Below are 15359 nucleotides of genomic sequence, written 5' to 3'. Positions count from 1 at the left end.
CTGTTCTGGCTGCCCCCCACCTCCAAAGAGGAACAGTGGGATGCAGCCAATTGGATAGGGATTATTGCACAAATCATAGTTATCAGGCAGCTGCTGCCAGCATGCTAATAAACCACCCAGAAATTTGTGATGTATTCAGAAGAGGGTGAAGCCTTGATTGTTGGTGGCAGACTACTGACTTGTGACACATCTTCCAGCTATTACATAGAGGTGTTAAAATGTAAAAGAGTTTTAGTAATCAAGTGTGTGCTAAACGAATGGAGGAAGCAGTTTGCCGTTCTGTGCGATAATTGTTTCTATTTTTGTTTTACTTAGGTACTCCTATCAATAAACCACCTGTTCTGGGCTACAAGGACCTTAATCTCTTCAAACTTTTTAGACTGGTATATCAGCAGGGTGGGTGTGACAATGTAAGTGTCGGGTGTTCCCTAACCTATATGTCTCATCGTTCTTAAAGGTTGTGACTTGTGTCTGTGTTAAGTGTCATTCCTTGATGTTCTTGGTTAACAAAACGTGGAAGCTTACATCTTGCTTTTTTCTTTTTTTTTTCCCCCCCCCAAAGATTGAGAGTGGTGCTGTATGGAAGCAAATTTATATGGACCTTGGCATTCCTATTTTGAACTCGGCTGCTTCGTACAATGTAAAAACTGCTTATAGAAAGTAAGTTCTGTTGTGTAACGATGAAAATATTGCTTTTTTTTGTTGCTCCGAGTAGCATGTAGAATATTCAAGCAATTTTTGATAGTTTTATGGAACAGTAGTTGACATTCTTCAGTTAATTAGCAATTTTGAGCATTTTCCAGTGCCAAGGATTAAAATGCTGGAGGAAAAGAGGAGTGCTCAGGGCTGCATTAGAATTCTGCTCGATTTTTTTAATCAAGAAACATTCATTTTCAGCATGTGACGATGCCGTTTCAGCATACAACAACAAAAGTTATTAAAAAATACTTTGGCAAATTCAGCTTTGCAATTTATGGTTATTAATCTCAGTTGCATGCCGTTGAAGTCATTGCTGCATGCAATGAGCAGATTTTTTTAATATCAGTTTCTTAAACTTCCTCACAAATGTGGATAGAGAAGGATATCAAACTACATATTTAAATGCCATCTTTGTTTGGATTCTGTAAAGTAATAGCTTTAGAACATAATTAATGTATATTGCTTGGTAGATGTGACAGCGTTGTGTAGTAGAACTACTACTGTAATTAAAAATGTGTGAAGCTTTATTCTAACACCTGGTTTTGAGTCGTGTTTTTACTTCTGAAATGGAAACCTGTTCGGATTTACATTTTTCAGGCTCATTTTCTAAATAAAGATTGTTTTTATTATTTATTCTCCTGAAAGTTTGAACAAGAAACAATTGGGCTTTTTGAGTAAAAGGGAAGAATGAGGTTCTCTTGACTCGAACCTAAGGAAATTTGGCTGATTGAATAGGGATGAATGACTAATGACTCAACTCATGTTAATGTTGATGAAGATGACAATGTTCAGACTGTCTTCAGTGGCATTTGAACTGGGCTCATACTTAAGGTCTGTATTTTACAGAGAAGAGTATGTATCATTAAAAAAGTAAATATGTGCTAGGTTGCTGTTAATGTGAAAATAATTGTTGTACGGACACATGATAGCGTGTTGTGATTTGCGTATTTATTCTTTGAGGGATGTGCTAGTTCACGTTTCCCTGGCCTATAACTGGATCAGAGTGTGCACACAGGCAGTTAACAGAGAACAAGCTGCTGCATGGCAATTTGTTACCGTGTGGTAACTTGTTTATATGCCCATATTCTAATACCAGGCTGATCTTTGCTGTCACTCTGTGTTTGCAAAACTCTGTATGCGTTCTTAGGCTTCACTGTCGTGAGTTCTTATTTGAAGAGGGATGAAGTTAAATTTGTGGGAAGCACCCGTGTACATGTGCAGAGTTGTCTTTTTCACTGCTTGACTTTGTGTTCAGAGTTGTTTTATTACAAAAGCTGCTCTTTCATATTTTTCCTGAAGTTAACTGTTCTTCCCTATGACCAGGAAAATAGTTTTTTTGCACTTCGGTAGACAAAAATAAAAGGTGAAATGTAAATGAAGCTCTTCCTTTGTTCCTTGTAGGTATCTTTATGGTTTTGAAGAGTACTGCCGTTCTGCAAACATTCAGTTTAGGACCATTCATCACAATGAACCAAAAGTGGTAGAAGTCATACAGAAACACGAGGAACCAATGGAGGAGAGTGTGAAAGAGGAGCCAAAAATGCCTCCAACAGAAGTTAAAAAAGAAGCAGAAGAAAATTATTCCAGCAGCGAGAGTGAAAAAGAAGAAATAGAACTAAGATCCCCAAGGGTAGGTAGTTCAGACTGATTTCTATTTAGTACTTAAACCCTTTGTATATTGAACAGTTTACATAATGAGTTTTCCCTTGTGCAGCAACTGTATGTTTGAATTAGCACTCTAATAGGACAGTATTCAGTGAACAAGAGTTGAGCTGTTAATTACGTCTTGATTATTTCTTCACTTGCTAAACCTTCCATAGGATTTGCTAAGGCAGCGTTGGTTGTCGCTTGTGTTTCTATTTGGGGATGGCTTGAGATCTACTGAGAGCTGTGTGATTCAGCAGGATAGTCCTGGCTGTGGGTGAGAATTTCCATGTGCACGTGGAACCTGGAGCTTTGTGGCAAGAAGCAGGCATATCAGGGGACTGCTAAAGCTTTAAGAATCAAAGGAAGACCCATTTCTTACCACAAAAAGAGTTGATTCTTACCACGGTATCTCTTCATAATGTACTTAAATGTTCTGGTCGCTGTGCAGTGTCCCTATCAAAGGCACTTTTAGTAGTAAAAGGGTAAACTTGTGCTAGACTTCCAAGAATCAGTCAGAGAAAGTCTTAAACAGCAGTTGTCACATTGCTGAAAATACCTTTTAAATGCAGTATTTCTAAAGCTGACAGATGAATTCTGTGAAATCAACAGGTAGCTGTTGGGAGTGAAGGTGCTAAAAGGAAGGTGCCTTGTGTCAGTCCTATACAGGCACTCGAACAGTATTGCTGTTGTTGTGAGCGACAACAGACCATAAATGTGTCCTGAAATTCTCCCAGAGGTGAATCACAACCTCATCTTCTTTATTCCAAATCGAGCAAAATTATTTTGCTTTGTTTTTTCCTTTTTAATAACAAAACCTCTTAAGCTAATATATTAAGATTTTAGAATATTTTGCTTTGGGGTGTTATCTCCAGCCTTTCTTCCATACAGGAGTAGTGTATTTGGAGACCCTGTAGCAAGAACAAGTGACAATAGATGTTAACCAGATTTTATTTCTGTTCTAGGGACGAAGACGGCTTGCCCGTGATGTAACCCCTGCAAAAAAAGATAACGAAGATGATAAAACACAAGACAAATTAAAAGACAACAACAAGGAAAATAAAGATATAGAGGAAACACTCGAGAATGCGGAAAAGAAAGAAAATGAATCTCTGCTAGGGAGAAAAAGTACACCAAAGCAAAAAGAGAAAAAGATTAAAAAGCAGGAGGAGTCCGATAAAGAGTCAGATGAAGATGAAGAGAGGCAGAGGGAGAGGTAAGCATTAATTTGTATCATCTTCTTAGCAGTGTATCTGTGTCAGTATAGAGCATGTTCCAAGCAAGAGTATCCATGGAATTTGGAGATCTGACTGGTTTCTAAAGTGTGAAAATCAGAAGCCTCATTCGCTCAGCTGGAAAGGAAAAGGAAAATGCTATTTCGGGCTTGTAGAGTTTATTATACCCTCAGGAATTACCTCTTTCTGGTAGATGGTAGGCAGTATTTTTCACTTCCATCGTCTTGAAGGTCCTGCCAAGGTCTTGTTTTATCACACTAGTAGATAGACAACAAGTAGAACAGGCTGCTGTATGGATGGTGAGCAACGGGGAGTTAAAATATAAAACAGCCTCTCTTCTCTGGTGTTAGTGATGGCTGGTGAAGATACTACTCATTTGTTTTCATTGTTACTTAAATGTATCATTGGTTGGCAGGAGAAGTTCAGCTAAGAAAGCAAAGGAGAAGAGAAGAGGGGTTTTGAATGAAACCTGAAGATAGGTTGCAAAGTATTGGATGGAGAGATGTCCAAAGACAAAGCCGGACTGACTTAATAGTGGAAGAGGGGTGAGGAAAAAGTAGATAGAAGGAGCAATCTTCCAAGGGAAAATGCTGTCCAGAGACAAAGTTGGGCAAGTTGAAGTGGATTTGGTCAGAAGCAAGCTATGACCAGGTGTCTTACGTTATTATCAGAATAGACCTCTCCACTAACCTTGGCTGTGGTTAAGGGCAGTATCTTAATTGTTTAAGCTGGCCTTCCTGCCTTGTTTTTCTCATCCATGTGGCTGAATTGTGTGGGACACAGCTGATACTGAATGAAGCCTGGTGGGGCTATTTCATCTTTTCTTTTAAAGAGGTTTGATGAGCGGCAGCAATGCACAGTTATTTTAAAGAAAGTGTCACTGTGCAGCCCAAAGAGAAATCTTTCAGCAGACCATAGCATGTAAGAATTCTTCAAAAGGAGGTGTAGCGTGGGTGTGTGGCAGGTTGCAGAGTTCTGTCAAGTGACTAGGACATCAGAGATGGTTTGCTTTTAAGTGATGCAGGTGGTGCTCATCATCTTCGTTTTTATTCTGTTTGCCACAGCAGGATAGTTCATCTTTCGGTGAAGGCTAGCAAATACATTTCATTAAAAGTCTTTCGGGATTTCCTCTACTGCTGACTCTTTTTGTAGTTTAACATTCCTCTAAGTTGACCCTAACAACCGATTATGATTGTTGGGACTGTGTTTAGATATTGTGTGTCAAGGTTGGATATTGCTAATAATGGTTTTAAAATAAGACAGGGGAGATTTAGGTTAGATATTAGAAGGAAGTTTTTCACAGAGAGGGTGGTGATGCACTGGAACAGGCTGCCCAAGGAGGTTGTGGATGCCCCGTCCCTGGAGGCATTCAAGGCCAGGCTGGATGTGGCTCTGAGCAGCCTGGTCCAGTGGTTGGAGACCCTGCACTCAGCAGGGGGGTTGAAACTTGATGATCTTTGAGGTCCTTTTCAACCCAGGCCATTCTATGATAATAAGATGTAGGTATAGCTGGAAGAGCTATGTAGGCACTTATGATCTCGATTAAAGCTGTGGTAATCAGTATTTGTTCCAGTGAATGGTGTTTATATCTGCGAGAGGATCCCTGCCCTCCAAACTTCCATATGCTGTTAGGAAATTTTAGGCTATTAAGCAATGTGTGGAAGAAAGATAGTATTTTTTGAAGTAGCATGTCGAAAGCAATTATATTGTAAAAATTGAAGTTAGTTTTTCCTGTCTTAGGTAGAAGCCAAACAATGAGTTGGTATTTTCCTCTTTCTGAGTTATCTGAATCTTCATCAACAATTCTAAGCCTGCGAAGTTGTGCTCAGGCTAGCTTCAGAGACAGGGCAGGATGTAGAAAATGAACATTTTTGTTGCAGTCTTCTTTCTTTGGAAGCAGCTTGGCTGTGCTAGTTAAATGTTAAAACTTTGTCGCTAATTAGTGGATATTTAAAATACATTTTACTGCAGGGAGGAGATTGAGAACAAAGGAGAATCGGAAGGTGAAGAGGATGAGGAAGATACAGAACCTTGCCTGACTGGAACCAAAGTAAAAGTAAAATATGGACGTGGAAAGACTCAGAAAATTTATGAAGCCAGTATTAAAAGCACTGAGACTGATGACGGAGAGGTTTTATATTTAGTGCATTACTATGGTTGGAATGTAAGGTGAGGAGAACGCGTCGTCTTTCGTGTCTTGATTTCTAAAATGATCATTACTTCCAAAAGAGATTTTGTTTCTAAGAAAAAAAGAGATAGTCAGTGGCTTGGCTGGAATTGAATTATCAACATGGTAATGTTATCTGACTGTTACATTTTTCAGTGGTAGTAATTTTGTTCATGGTACGATGCTGTAGTATCGAAATCTCAGGATACACTCGTATGTTTCCAGCTTCCCATCCTGCTTACAGTGAGTAATCCTCTCCTCCCAGAAGCATCCCTGTAATTTACAGTGTCAGCTGGTGTTAGCAGCATCAGACTTCTGTGTAAAAGAATCATTGGTAATGGTGAAGACGTCTGCAGTTAGATAAGATACACAAGCACTGAGATTTTGGCAACAGAATTCATTCTTGGGTTCAGTGTTCTCTGTGATTATACAGAATGGTTGTTACATGCAGTGAGGTTAGGAGAGAGCCCAGCAGCAAAGAACTACAGGAAAAAAAAAGATCAAATACTTCTCTTGGCAGCCATGCTTGATATTCAGTACAGCTGTAGAAATGGATGGGTTTTCTTGTTTTTTGGAAAATGGCGATTACCTAAGCAAAAAATATCACAGAAGTGATTTTTTTTTTAATAGAATTTCTCTAGTATATAACTTTAAATGTGCCAAGTCTGTGAATTTCTATGTAAATTAAGCAAATTTCTTTTTGAGGCAGCGTAAAGTTTGTTTGTGAGGTTGGTATCCCCCAGATAGTTGTGTCCCTTTTATGTTACGAACAACTCAGGACGTTTGGAGGAGCACTAGAAGTATATTTGTGCAGAATCTCTTCCTCATTGTTGCTATAACCTAAAAACTTCCCTGTATTGAAATCCTACTGTTAAGGCATGACGTTGTGAAAACTGACTTTTGTGTGTCACATAAAATGAGTCAGAAATTGCGTAGCTGTCTGAGTTTCTGACTTGTAGTGCTTCGCTAGAAGGACGTGGGGAAGTTTGCCCCTCCATTCCTCTGTCCTTCCATTCCCCACAGTTATTTTTATAATGATCTTAGTACGTTTTTAATGGAAATTCAGAAACTATTACTAGATTTTTTTTGAAACCTAACTTAAAACTTTTTTAGCAATGTAGTGGATCTTTCTAATGCCAGATACTCCATACATTTGTAAATCGATGCTCTGCTTTGCTACCTCCACTTGATAAATACTGTCTGTAATTCAGCCTTTTAAACATCGTATTGCAAGCAACCTTTTTATACGTAACGTGTTGTGACTTGCTTTTAGATATGATGAATGGGTGAAAGCTGATCGGATTATCTGGCCTGTGGACAAAGGAGGACCAAAGAGAAAACAGAAGAAAAAAACAAAAGTAAATAGATTATTTCAATAAGTGTCTCGTAGTACCACGTTTATGACTATCAGTGTCCCTTGTTTAAAAAAAAAATAGATGATTTGGTCCATGCTCCAGCTTTCTAATAAATGCCCAGGGAAAAAGGAGAAAAAGGTATACATTAATAAAATGTTAATTTTCTCCCTCAGAATAAAGAAGACAGTGAAAAGGATGAGAAGAAAGATGAGGAGAAACAAAAATCGAAGCGTGGGCGACCTCCTCTGAAATCTACTCTTCCATCAAACACATCTTTATCCAAAACACCTAATAGTGAAGGTAAATCAGGAGCCAGAAGTGCACGGAACAACTTGTCAGATTCCTCACCTTTGCCAAATGGAACAGAAGGTACATCTGATGCACTCTTGTTCTGGCATGGAAGTGCATGTAAACAGTGATGTAATGCAGTGCATTAACATGACAACTTCAGTGAACAGAGTGCTTTCAGAAGCTCTAAAGTCCTGCTTAAGCAGTCAGTGTGCAAGCAATGTGACAAACACACATTTTTGGTGCAGATTTGACTCTGTAAAAATTAATATTTTCAATTTTGATTTTAGCAACACCTCGCAGGCAGACAAGACGTAGCTCAGGAATGTTTGATTCTGATAAAGGATCAAACGGTGAGTGATCGCAGTCCTGTGTATGTTTTTGAGGGTTTTTTAGTACCTTTTTGGAAAAGAGGTTTGATTTTTTTATTATTATTATTTTAATTTTTTTTTTTTTAATCTGCCTGTGAATTTTATTGAGGAAGTAGGTGAATTGAAACTGCTGGAAAAACACAGTTTGCTCGCAGGAGAGCCATGGCATGGAAGTGACAGTGCAAGTCATCCCATATTCTTTAGCCAGAGCCTTTCAGTCTTAATCCTGAAGAGACCTAGTGGAATAATAATAGTATTTATAATGGAAATTAAGTCCTCAGCCTCAGTACTACATCATCCAGTAAAGAAGTTAATTATATCCAAATGACGGTGATATTTTTGGTAGTTCTAAGCCTCTACAAATGAGAACTGAAGTGAAATCGCCATCTCATTTTAGTACGGGTCCCCGAATAATCTTCTGGTAACATAATAATGCTGAAGTTTTATGTGGTGTGTGATTCATACAATAATTTAGTGATGTCCACATGGGAATCTGTAAAATTACTTTTGCTACTAGAAACTGTGGTACGGCTGTACTGGATAATTTGGGAAATAGTACTACCATCACTACTATTGTTGAGCAGGGGGTTGGGGTTGCAATAAGAACTGTAGTAAGTGTATTTCTTGATGTGGATTTTTTGTTGTTTGGGAGCGTTTATTGTAAATTGATTTTAATTGCGTAGATTACTGGAAGAGAGTTGGCGTGTAGTTGAAAAAAACTGATAGTTCTGTAATGAATGACCTAGGGTGCTGTTCCCTTCTATTTCTTTATTTCTTTATTTTAAAACTTTTGCAGACTCTGGTTCATCTGACAGTGAGGCAGACGAGTCATCTGAGAAGAATTTGAACGAAGAATTTTCTCCAGAAACTTCAGAACTGGAAAGAAATGAAAAACTAAATGATGAGAAGCTAGATGAGGAAAGCCCAAAGATTCCTCACGCACTGAGGGAAAATGACAGGACTCAAGTGCAGCCATTAGAAATCCTGAAACTGGAAGTCGAAGAGAGTGAACAAATCGTTCAGATTTTTGGAAACAAAACAGAGCAAGTGGAAGAAATCAAGAGGGAAGCTGAAAAATCACCTAAAGGAAAAGGGAGGAGGAGCAAGACAAAAGATCTCTGCTTGGAGAATGCAAAGGTTTCTCCGGGAAGTCAAGAAGAGGTGGCTAATGAATCTCTTACAGAAAATGAAAGGTTAGACATGTCTTCCTTGGACTGTAAAGAGATTTCCAGCACTACTGAAACAGAAACGGAACCTTCCACAAAAGATAAGAAGCTTCTGAAAAGGAAAATTTTGGAGCAGGCTTCTCCTGAGAAAAGAAGTCGACGAGAGAGTGAGATGGAAGTCCCAAATATTGTATCTGAAGAGAGGACCAATGAATGTACTGGGGCAGAGGAATGTAGAGGACCGAACGCCGAAGAGTCACATAGAACTGAAAATGAAGAGATGCCATCCCTCGTGGCAGAGTCAGTTCAGCACGGTCAAGAGCTGAGGAGCGAGAGCTTTGAGTGTCCGTCTGAAGAGAATGGGAACGTTCCCTTGAAAGATGAGGATGATGCAATGCCTCAGATCGGTCCGGAAACTTTGCTCTGTCACGAGGTAGACTTAGATGACTTGGATGAAAAGGAGAAGAGCAGTAGTGAAGATACAATATCAGAAAAGCCAGACCCTACTGCTTCAAACTCCAATCCGTCTGCCTTACCCGCTGCTGTCCAGTCGAGCTTCTCAGTGGCCTCACCCCTTACACTTAGTCAGGACGAGTCCCGCAGTATCAAGAGTGAAAGCGACATGACCATTGAAGTGGACAGTGTGGCAGAAGAATCTCAAGAAGGGCTCTGTGAGAGCGAGTCTGCGAATGGATTTGAAGCCAGCACCACGTCCAGCAATTGTAGTATAGCAGTGCAAGAAAGAGACGCGGGAGAGAAGGGTGAGCATTGCCTGGGAGAAGTCAGTCTCCATTGTAGTGTTTTCTGGTCATCTTTAAGTCTTGGTATTACGTTGCTAAAGCAACATTTGCTTTGCCTTCTAGCTTTAAATGTCTTCCTTGCTTATAAAAAAGAGCTGGCCAATAGCAGAAATGCTTGAGATGCTTTTTGTTTTTCCCCCCTACCTCATGTAGGTCAAAAAAGATCCAGTGACAGCAATAGTGGAACACTGGCAAAAAAACAGAAGCGTACTCCAAAGCGAACAAGTGCTGCAGCCAAAAATGAAAAGAATGGAACAGGTACGTTCCTGGGGGAGATGAGGGGGAGGTTATGCTGTCATATAAACATGCATAGGGCCCACTGTTCTCACTGTGACACGTTATTTCTGTTAGCTAGAACTTGTGTTCCCATAGCTCCATTTTGGTGATTAGATCAAAACTGAAGAGGCTGAATTGAATGAGTCAATACATTTAAGCGCTGCAAGAGCATTGTTAAAGTTTTAAAATATCAAACTAAAACAGTAATTATCTGACACCGAATATTCAGACGTATTTAACTGGTTATGTAGAATATTGTAATTACTGTGGGAATCCAAAATATTTGCATATTCTATAGCTTACAATTTTCTGTTTCTCATTAAAGCTTTTATGCTATTAGTCATGTTTTGGAAATGTTCTTTCAGGTCCTTAAAGTGATTTAGTAAACATACAAAGCAGTGTAGAATACCTACACAATTGTGTGCTACCTACTTGTATTAATATAGTTTTAATATATATTGAAATATATTATTCTGTAGTAAAACAGTGCGTTTTAATGTCTGCTTTCTATGACAACCCCAAAATATGTGATAAAGTTACCTAGTGAATCTGATGCAATTTTTCCAGTGTGCATTTTGGAATTTTCTGAGTGAGCAGCAGCTGTTCTTTCTTAATCAGTTTAACCAAACTATAGCTACAGTTTTAAAAAGTTGATCATTTTGATTTGAAGTTCAAATACGTTTCTCTTACTGCAGGACAAAGCAGTGACAGTGAAGACCTTCCTGTCCTGGACAGTTCCAGTAAATGTACTCCTGTAAAACACATAAACTCATCAAAACCACAGAAGATTTCTCGATCACCTGCAAGAGTGATTTCACCTCACATCAAAGATGGAGAAAAGGATAAACACAGGGAGAAACACCACCACCAGAATTCTTCACCTAGAGTATACAAATGGAGTTTTCAACTCAGTAAGATTGTTTTGTTTTGTTTTTTTTTTTTTAAATATCAACCAAAATTGTGAAAGACAAACTTTATTTTAGAAAAGCTTTACCAAAGCCTTCAGAATTAATCCTAAAGTTTCATAGCTATGGTCACTACTGTTTCATTTAGAGTAATAATAAATGGAAAATTATCTGATTTTTTTTTTCTTTTCATCTAATCATGACTGTTATTTATTTTATTCCTGCCCCCCTCCCGTGTTTCTCTGTTCACTTGATCCCAGATAATTTTTGGCCATCTTTCAGTACATTTGGCATTATGAAGCCACTGTGCACTGGAATCTCAATTCTCCCATGCTCCTCAAGAAAGCGAATGTAACCAAAAACCCAGGGCTTTGGTGGAGTGGTCGAAGTATTTAAGTACAGAGCAGGAATTGAGACAATCAAGGTTGTGATTGAAGAGGTGGTGATTAGAAGATTGGATGCTAAGCAATTATTTGCTGTGTTTTATCTTGGTTTTTCTTTTTCATTATAAATACAGCTTAAAACTAAAATTGATCAGGAGAGTTTTTTGAGTGTTAGATACCTCCCTCCTCTCCCTGATGTGTTCTTGTTTAAAGAAGGATGAAGAGTGCATCTGGGAGGAATAATGGAGTGTCTACAGTGTAACCTTTCCTCACAAGCAGCATGATTCTTACTTACGTTATCTGCCTGCTTTAAGTGGCTTGGATTGGAGGGAATTTGCAAGAAAATGCATTCTCTGAGAAAAATGTGTGAATTTTGGTATTCTAAATTAGGCATATGCCTTCTTGGTGTAGTGCTAAAGAAGCATGTTACCTTTTGTGCTCTGTCTTGTATACTTGAAGAGTTGCTTTCATTTCTTTAAGATCACCTTGATGAAGCTGTTCTCCCTTTTCTTCCTACTTTTAAGATGAACTGGACAACATGAGCAGCACTGAAAGGATCTCCTTCTTACAAGAAAAGCTACAGGAAATCCGAAAGTACTACATGTCTCTGAAGTCAGAAGTAGCCACCATAGACAGGAGAAGAAAGCGGTTAAAAAAGAAAGACAGAGAAGGTAACGTGCAGATTTGCTTTATGGACTTAGATGATCTCCACAGGTCCCCTTCAGCCCCCATTGCTCTGTGTGATTCTGTGTATACTTCCTCTGAGATTTTCAGCATTTTTCTTGAAAATAGAGAATCTGAAGCAATTAAAATTTGACAGTACTGGGGGAGAAAAAGTGACAGGAGAAAAAGTGCCTATCTGTTTATTCTGTTCCTGTATATACATGTTTAGAAAGAGCATCTTGGACTTTCCAGAATGTGAACCTAGCAAAAACGTTTACTAAGTGTATTATAACTGTCCATGGGAAATTTGGACGTTGTAGGGAAATCATGGTGAGAGTTTTGAGGCAGCATAGTGACTCGTCTAACGGATCGTTGCCATAGGTCTGTGATGCAGGGATGGTAAGGTTACTACATCCAGTGTATGTGAATATAACAGTGGAAAGAGTTGTCAAAAAGTTCACATCTGTTTCTGTGATATGCCAAATCTCTGGGGTCTTTTTAATACCCATTAACTATAGGCACCTTCATTCTCACATGTACTTCGGTCGTCTGATGCTGACGTGTTCTCTGTATTCAGTGTCTCATACAGGAGCATCCATGTCATCTGCTTCATCAGACACTGGAATGAGTCCGTCGTCGTCCTCTCCTCCACAAAACGTGCTTGCTGTAGAATGCAGGTGATACATGCTTCTCTGCCTTGCCAGCAGCTTGCTGCCATGGACTTCAATCCTGACATTCAGCCACAGAAAGCACTCAACTGGTTTGACATTGCCAAGTATATCCTGTACACACTTCCACTGCTGGACTGTATCTGTTCTCCCCTCCTACCCTCTCTTTTGTTGTTGTTGTTGTTTTGTTCTGTTTTTAAGTTACTGCTCGGAGGAATTGAGCTCCTTGAAGGTTTGTAGGCACAACGTGACATGCTCGTCAACGTGTTTGTTTTTTGTTTCGTTTTTGTTAACGCAGAGCAAGGGCACTTATCAAATTTGAAAAGTGATGTCCAATGAAGCATTCAGGTGTTCTCGGGTAATCTTAGAAAAGCAAGTGCACCAGGTAGAGACATCAGAGTATTATCCAAATGAACTGAGCAACTGCTGCACTTTCACCGAGCGGTGTGCGAACTCTCGGTGAGTAGTTCCTCTTTGTGGAAGCACTTGCTATGCAGAACTGCCAAAGTACGTGTTCAGCAACGTGCCCAGTTTTAAAGGTGTAAATGGGACAAAATAAATTGTGAAAGGAAGTGTAGTTGACTGAAAACTACAGTTGTAATAAGTCTTCCACTTTTTATAGGATTTTTGAGCACACAATTATGCAAATATTTTAATGTTTATTAATGTTTACAGTGGAATTGTGAATAGGTTTTCAGTGGACTATCTTATCCCTTGACAAAAATATTTTGTCTTTTTTCTATGTAATTTCAGAGTTTTTATTTTGTTACAAAAAGACGAAAAATGAATATATAACAACAATGAAGTTATTTAACAAGATTTCTAAAGCTGAAATTTTTGTGTAAAATAAGGTATCTTGCAACTTGTTAAATATATTTATTCAGACATTGGATGTTGTATTTTTATGTATTTTTTAAAATATTAATAAAATTGGAAAAAAAAAAAAAAAATCCAACAACCAACCAACCAAACTAGGTTAGTTCACTCTTTCCATAAAACAAACCTATCAGTTGTGGCTCTCACAGGAGGATTTACCCGTGCCTGCATTGGAACGGGCCCGGCGTCGTGTCCTCCCCCCACGCAGGTCTGTAAGCGGGCATCTGGATTCAGCTATGGCTTTGGTTGGAAACTTTGGCAGTCCTACTCACATCGTTTGGAGGAACAGGATTTACTGGGTTGCCCTTCGGATACTTTTGTCACGAGTTCTTATGTTTGCTATGCTGCCGAATGAATTTCTATCTCCCAAAGTTGAGATGCAACGATAACGTAAAGCAACTGTGTATGCTTTGCCTGTGGATTGTCCCACAGGCGGATACAGTTTGTAAATAACTCTTCCAAAACCATGTATTTAAAGCAGTTTGCATATACATTATGTATAAAAGTGATTTTTTATCGATTTTTTTATTCATGTTTGTACATTGGAAGGGGTCCTTAGCCCCTTTTTCTGTGTTTAATATGCTGTAGACTAATAACATAGACGCTCTAGACTGTATATCGGGGTATTCTGGTTCACACAGCAGCAAGTCAGAACGGAACACTAGCGATGGAGTAGCATTACTAAAATCAATGTTTCTTGAAATCTCATTTTACAACATTTGTCAACTTGTGATTCCAATTCCTTCCATTTTTGCAGAAAATTAAAGAAAAAGTACTCTTGTAAATGGCACTTTTTCTGTCTTTTCTTAAGCAAAGCAGAACTATTTCAATGTAAGGTAAATATGGAGCTCACCGGACAGCATTAATAAAGGCCATGTTTTAAACATAGGCTTTATATCCTATTTTTCTTTAAATGATTGTTCTTGTAAATGCCTGGGCTTACCTGAATAGGAAGATCAATCTCCATAGATTGTTGCAAAGACTTTTTTTCCGAGCTAACTTTTACTGTTTCTCTTACAGTAGCTGTGAATATAAAGCAATACTCGCTCCCAAGGAAATCACGTGGGTCACAGTTCCTCAGATTATCCTCCACGACTGCTATTAGCAGAAGTAATTTTTTCTATTCAGATAAGATCAGTTCCTGTTTTACACAGGCCTCTGACCTCTGCTTCCAAACTGCTTGCTGTCTCCAACAGGCGTGCGCACGCTCGGCGTGCCTAAGCGATGGATGAGCTCTCAGCGTCTGTATTCTGGCACAGAGGTTCTCTTACAGCTTCTCCTCATCTCTTAGGAATGTTTACCTGCTTTCCTCACCCCGGTGCTCCTCAGAGCCCTGGAACAGCAGTGAACGTGGCTGTCCCGGCAGAGAACCACACAGCCAGGAAAGGTGGAGGACTTTCTGCCCAGCCTGGAGCGCGTTGCTGCCTTCCTGCTTCTCTCCTTCCGGCAAGAAGTGCAGCAGGTAGCCGAGATTACTCACTGGATGTTCCAAGGAATGTTTTTAAATGCCACGTGAAACTATAGTGAAAAGAGCAGTATACAATATGGGACTATGCTGCTCTAAAATTGAAATCGACAAGAAACCCTCGAAGGTCTTTTATTGCTAACTTCATAATCCCCTCGTTTCTGTGCTGTTGCCATAAAGCAAACTCCAGAGTGCCTTTCAGTGCCTTCCATTATGAATGTATTGAATTGGGATTGGTTTTTAAGAGTGATTAGAAATGATGTTTGCAGGAGCAATGAAAACCAAAGCACCCTCGTGGCAGACCTCCCTGTTCTCCTGCCTCCTCATCTCCTGCAGGTTGTGTCAAGATGATAAGCACGATTTCAGGCTTAGTCGGCAGGTAAAATAAATTGCAGAGG

General features: G+C 39.2%; 1 protein-coding gene across 7 annotated transcripts in view; it reads left to right on the top strand.

Annotated features, from left to right (window-relative positions):
• ARID4A (AT-rich interaction domain 4A) overlaps window positions 1-14384 on the top strand; it is a 44752-nt gene extending 30368 nt beyond the window's left edge. For 2 of the 7 annotated variants that reach the window (XM_021403230.1, XM_021403229.1), the window contains exons 13-25: window positions 316-410; window positions 563-660; window positions 2101-2329; window positions 3309-3559; window positions 5550-5747; window positions 7019-7103; window positions 7274-7469; window positions 7679-7741; window positions 8556-9686; window positions 9879-9983; window positions 10697-10912; window positions 11814-11960; window positions 12530-14384. In XM_021403230.1, coding sequence (XP_021258905.1) covers window positions 316-410; window positions 563-660; window positions 2101-2329; window positions 3309-3559; window positions 5550-5747; window positions 7019-7103; window positions 7274-7469; window positions 7679-7741; window positions 8556-9686; window positions 9879-9983; window positions 10697-10912; window positions 11814-11960; window positions 12530-12633 — 2918 coding nt within the window. In that variant the 3' untranslated portion in view covers window positions 12634-14384. The remainder of the gene's footprint in view (window positions 1-315; window positions 411-562; window positions 661-2100; window positions 2330-3308; window positions 3560-5549; window positions 5748-7018; window positions 7104-7273; window positions 7470-7678; window positions 7742-8555; window positions 9687-9878; window positions 9984-10696; window positions 10913-11813; window positions 11961-12529) is intronic. The other 5 variants (XM_021403235.1, XM_021403234.1, XM_021403232.1 and 2 more) reach the window with 3 other exon arrangements.

This window comes from Numida meleagris, chromosome 6 (assembly GCF_002078875.1).
Source record: "Numida meleagris isolate 19003 breed g44 Domestic line chromosome 6, NumMel1.0, whole genome shotgun sequence".
NCBI lineage: Eukaryota > Metazoa > Chordata > Aves > Galliformes > Numididae > Numida > Numida meleagris.
The sequence above is the reverse complement of the archived record's forward strand: the minus strand, read 5'-3'. Positions and strand labels throughout refer to the sequence as shown.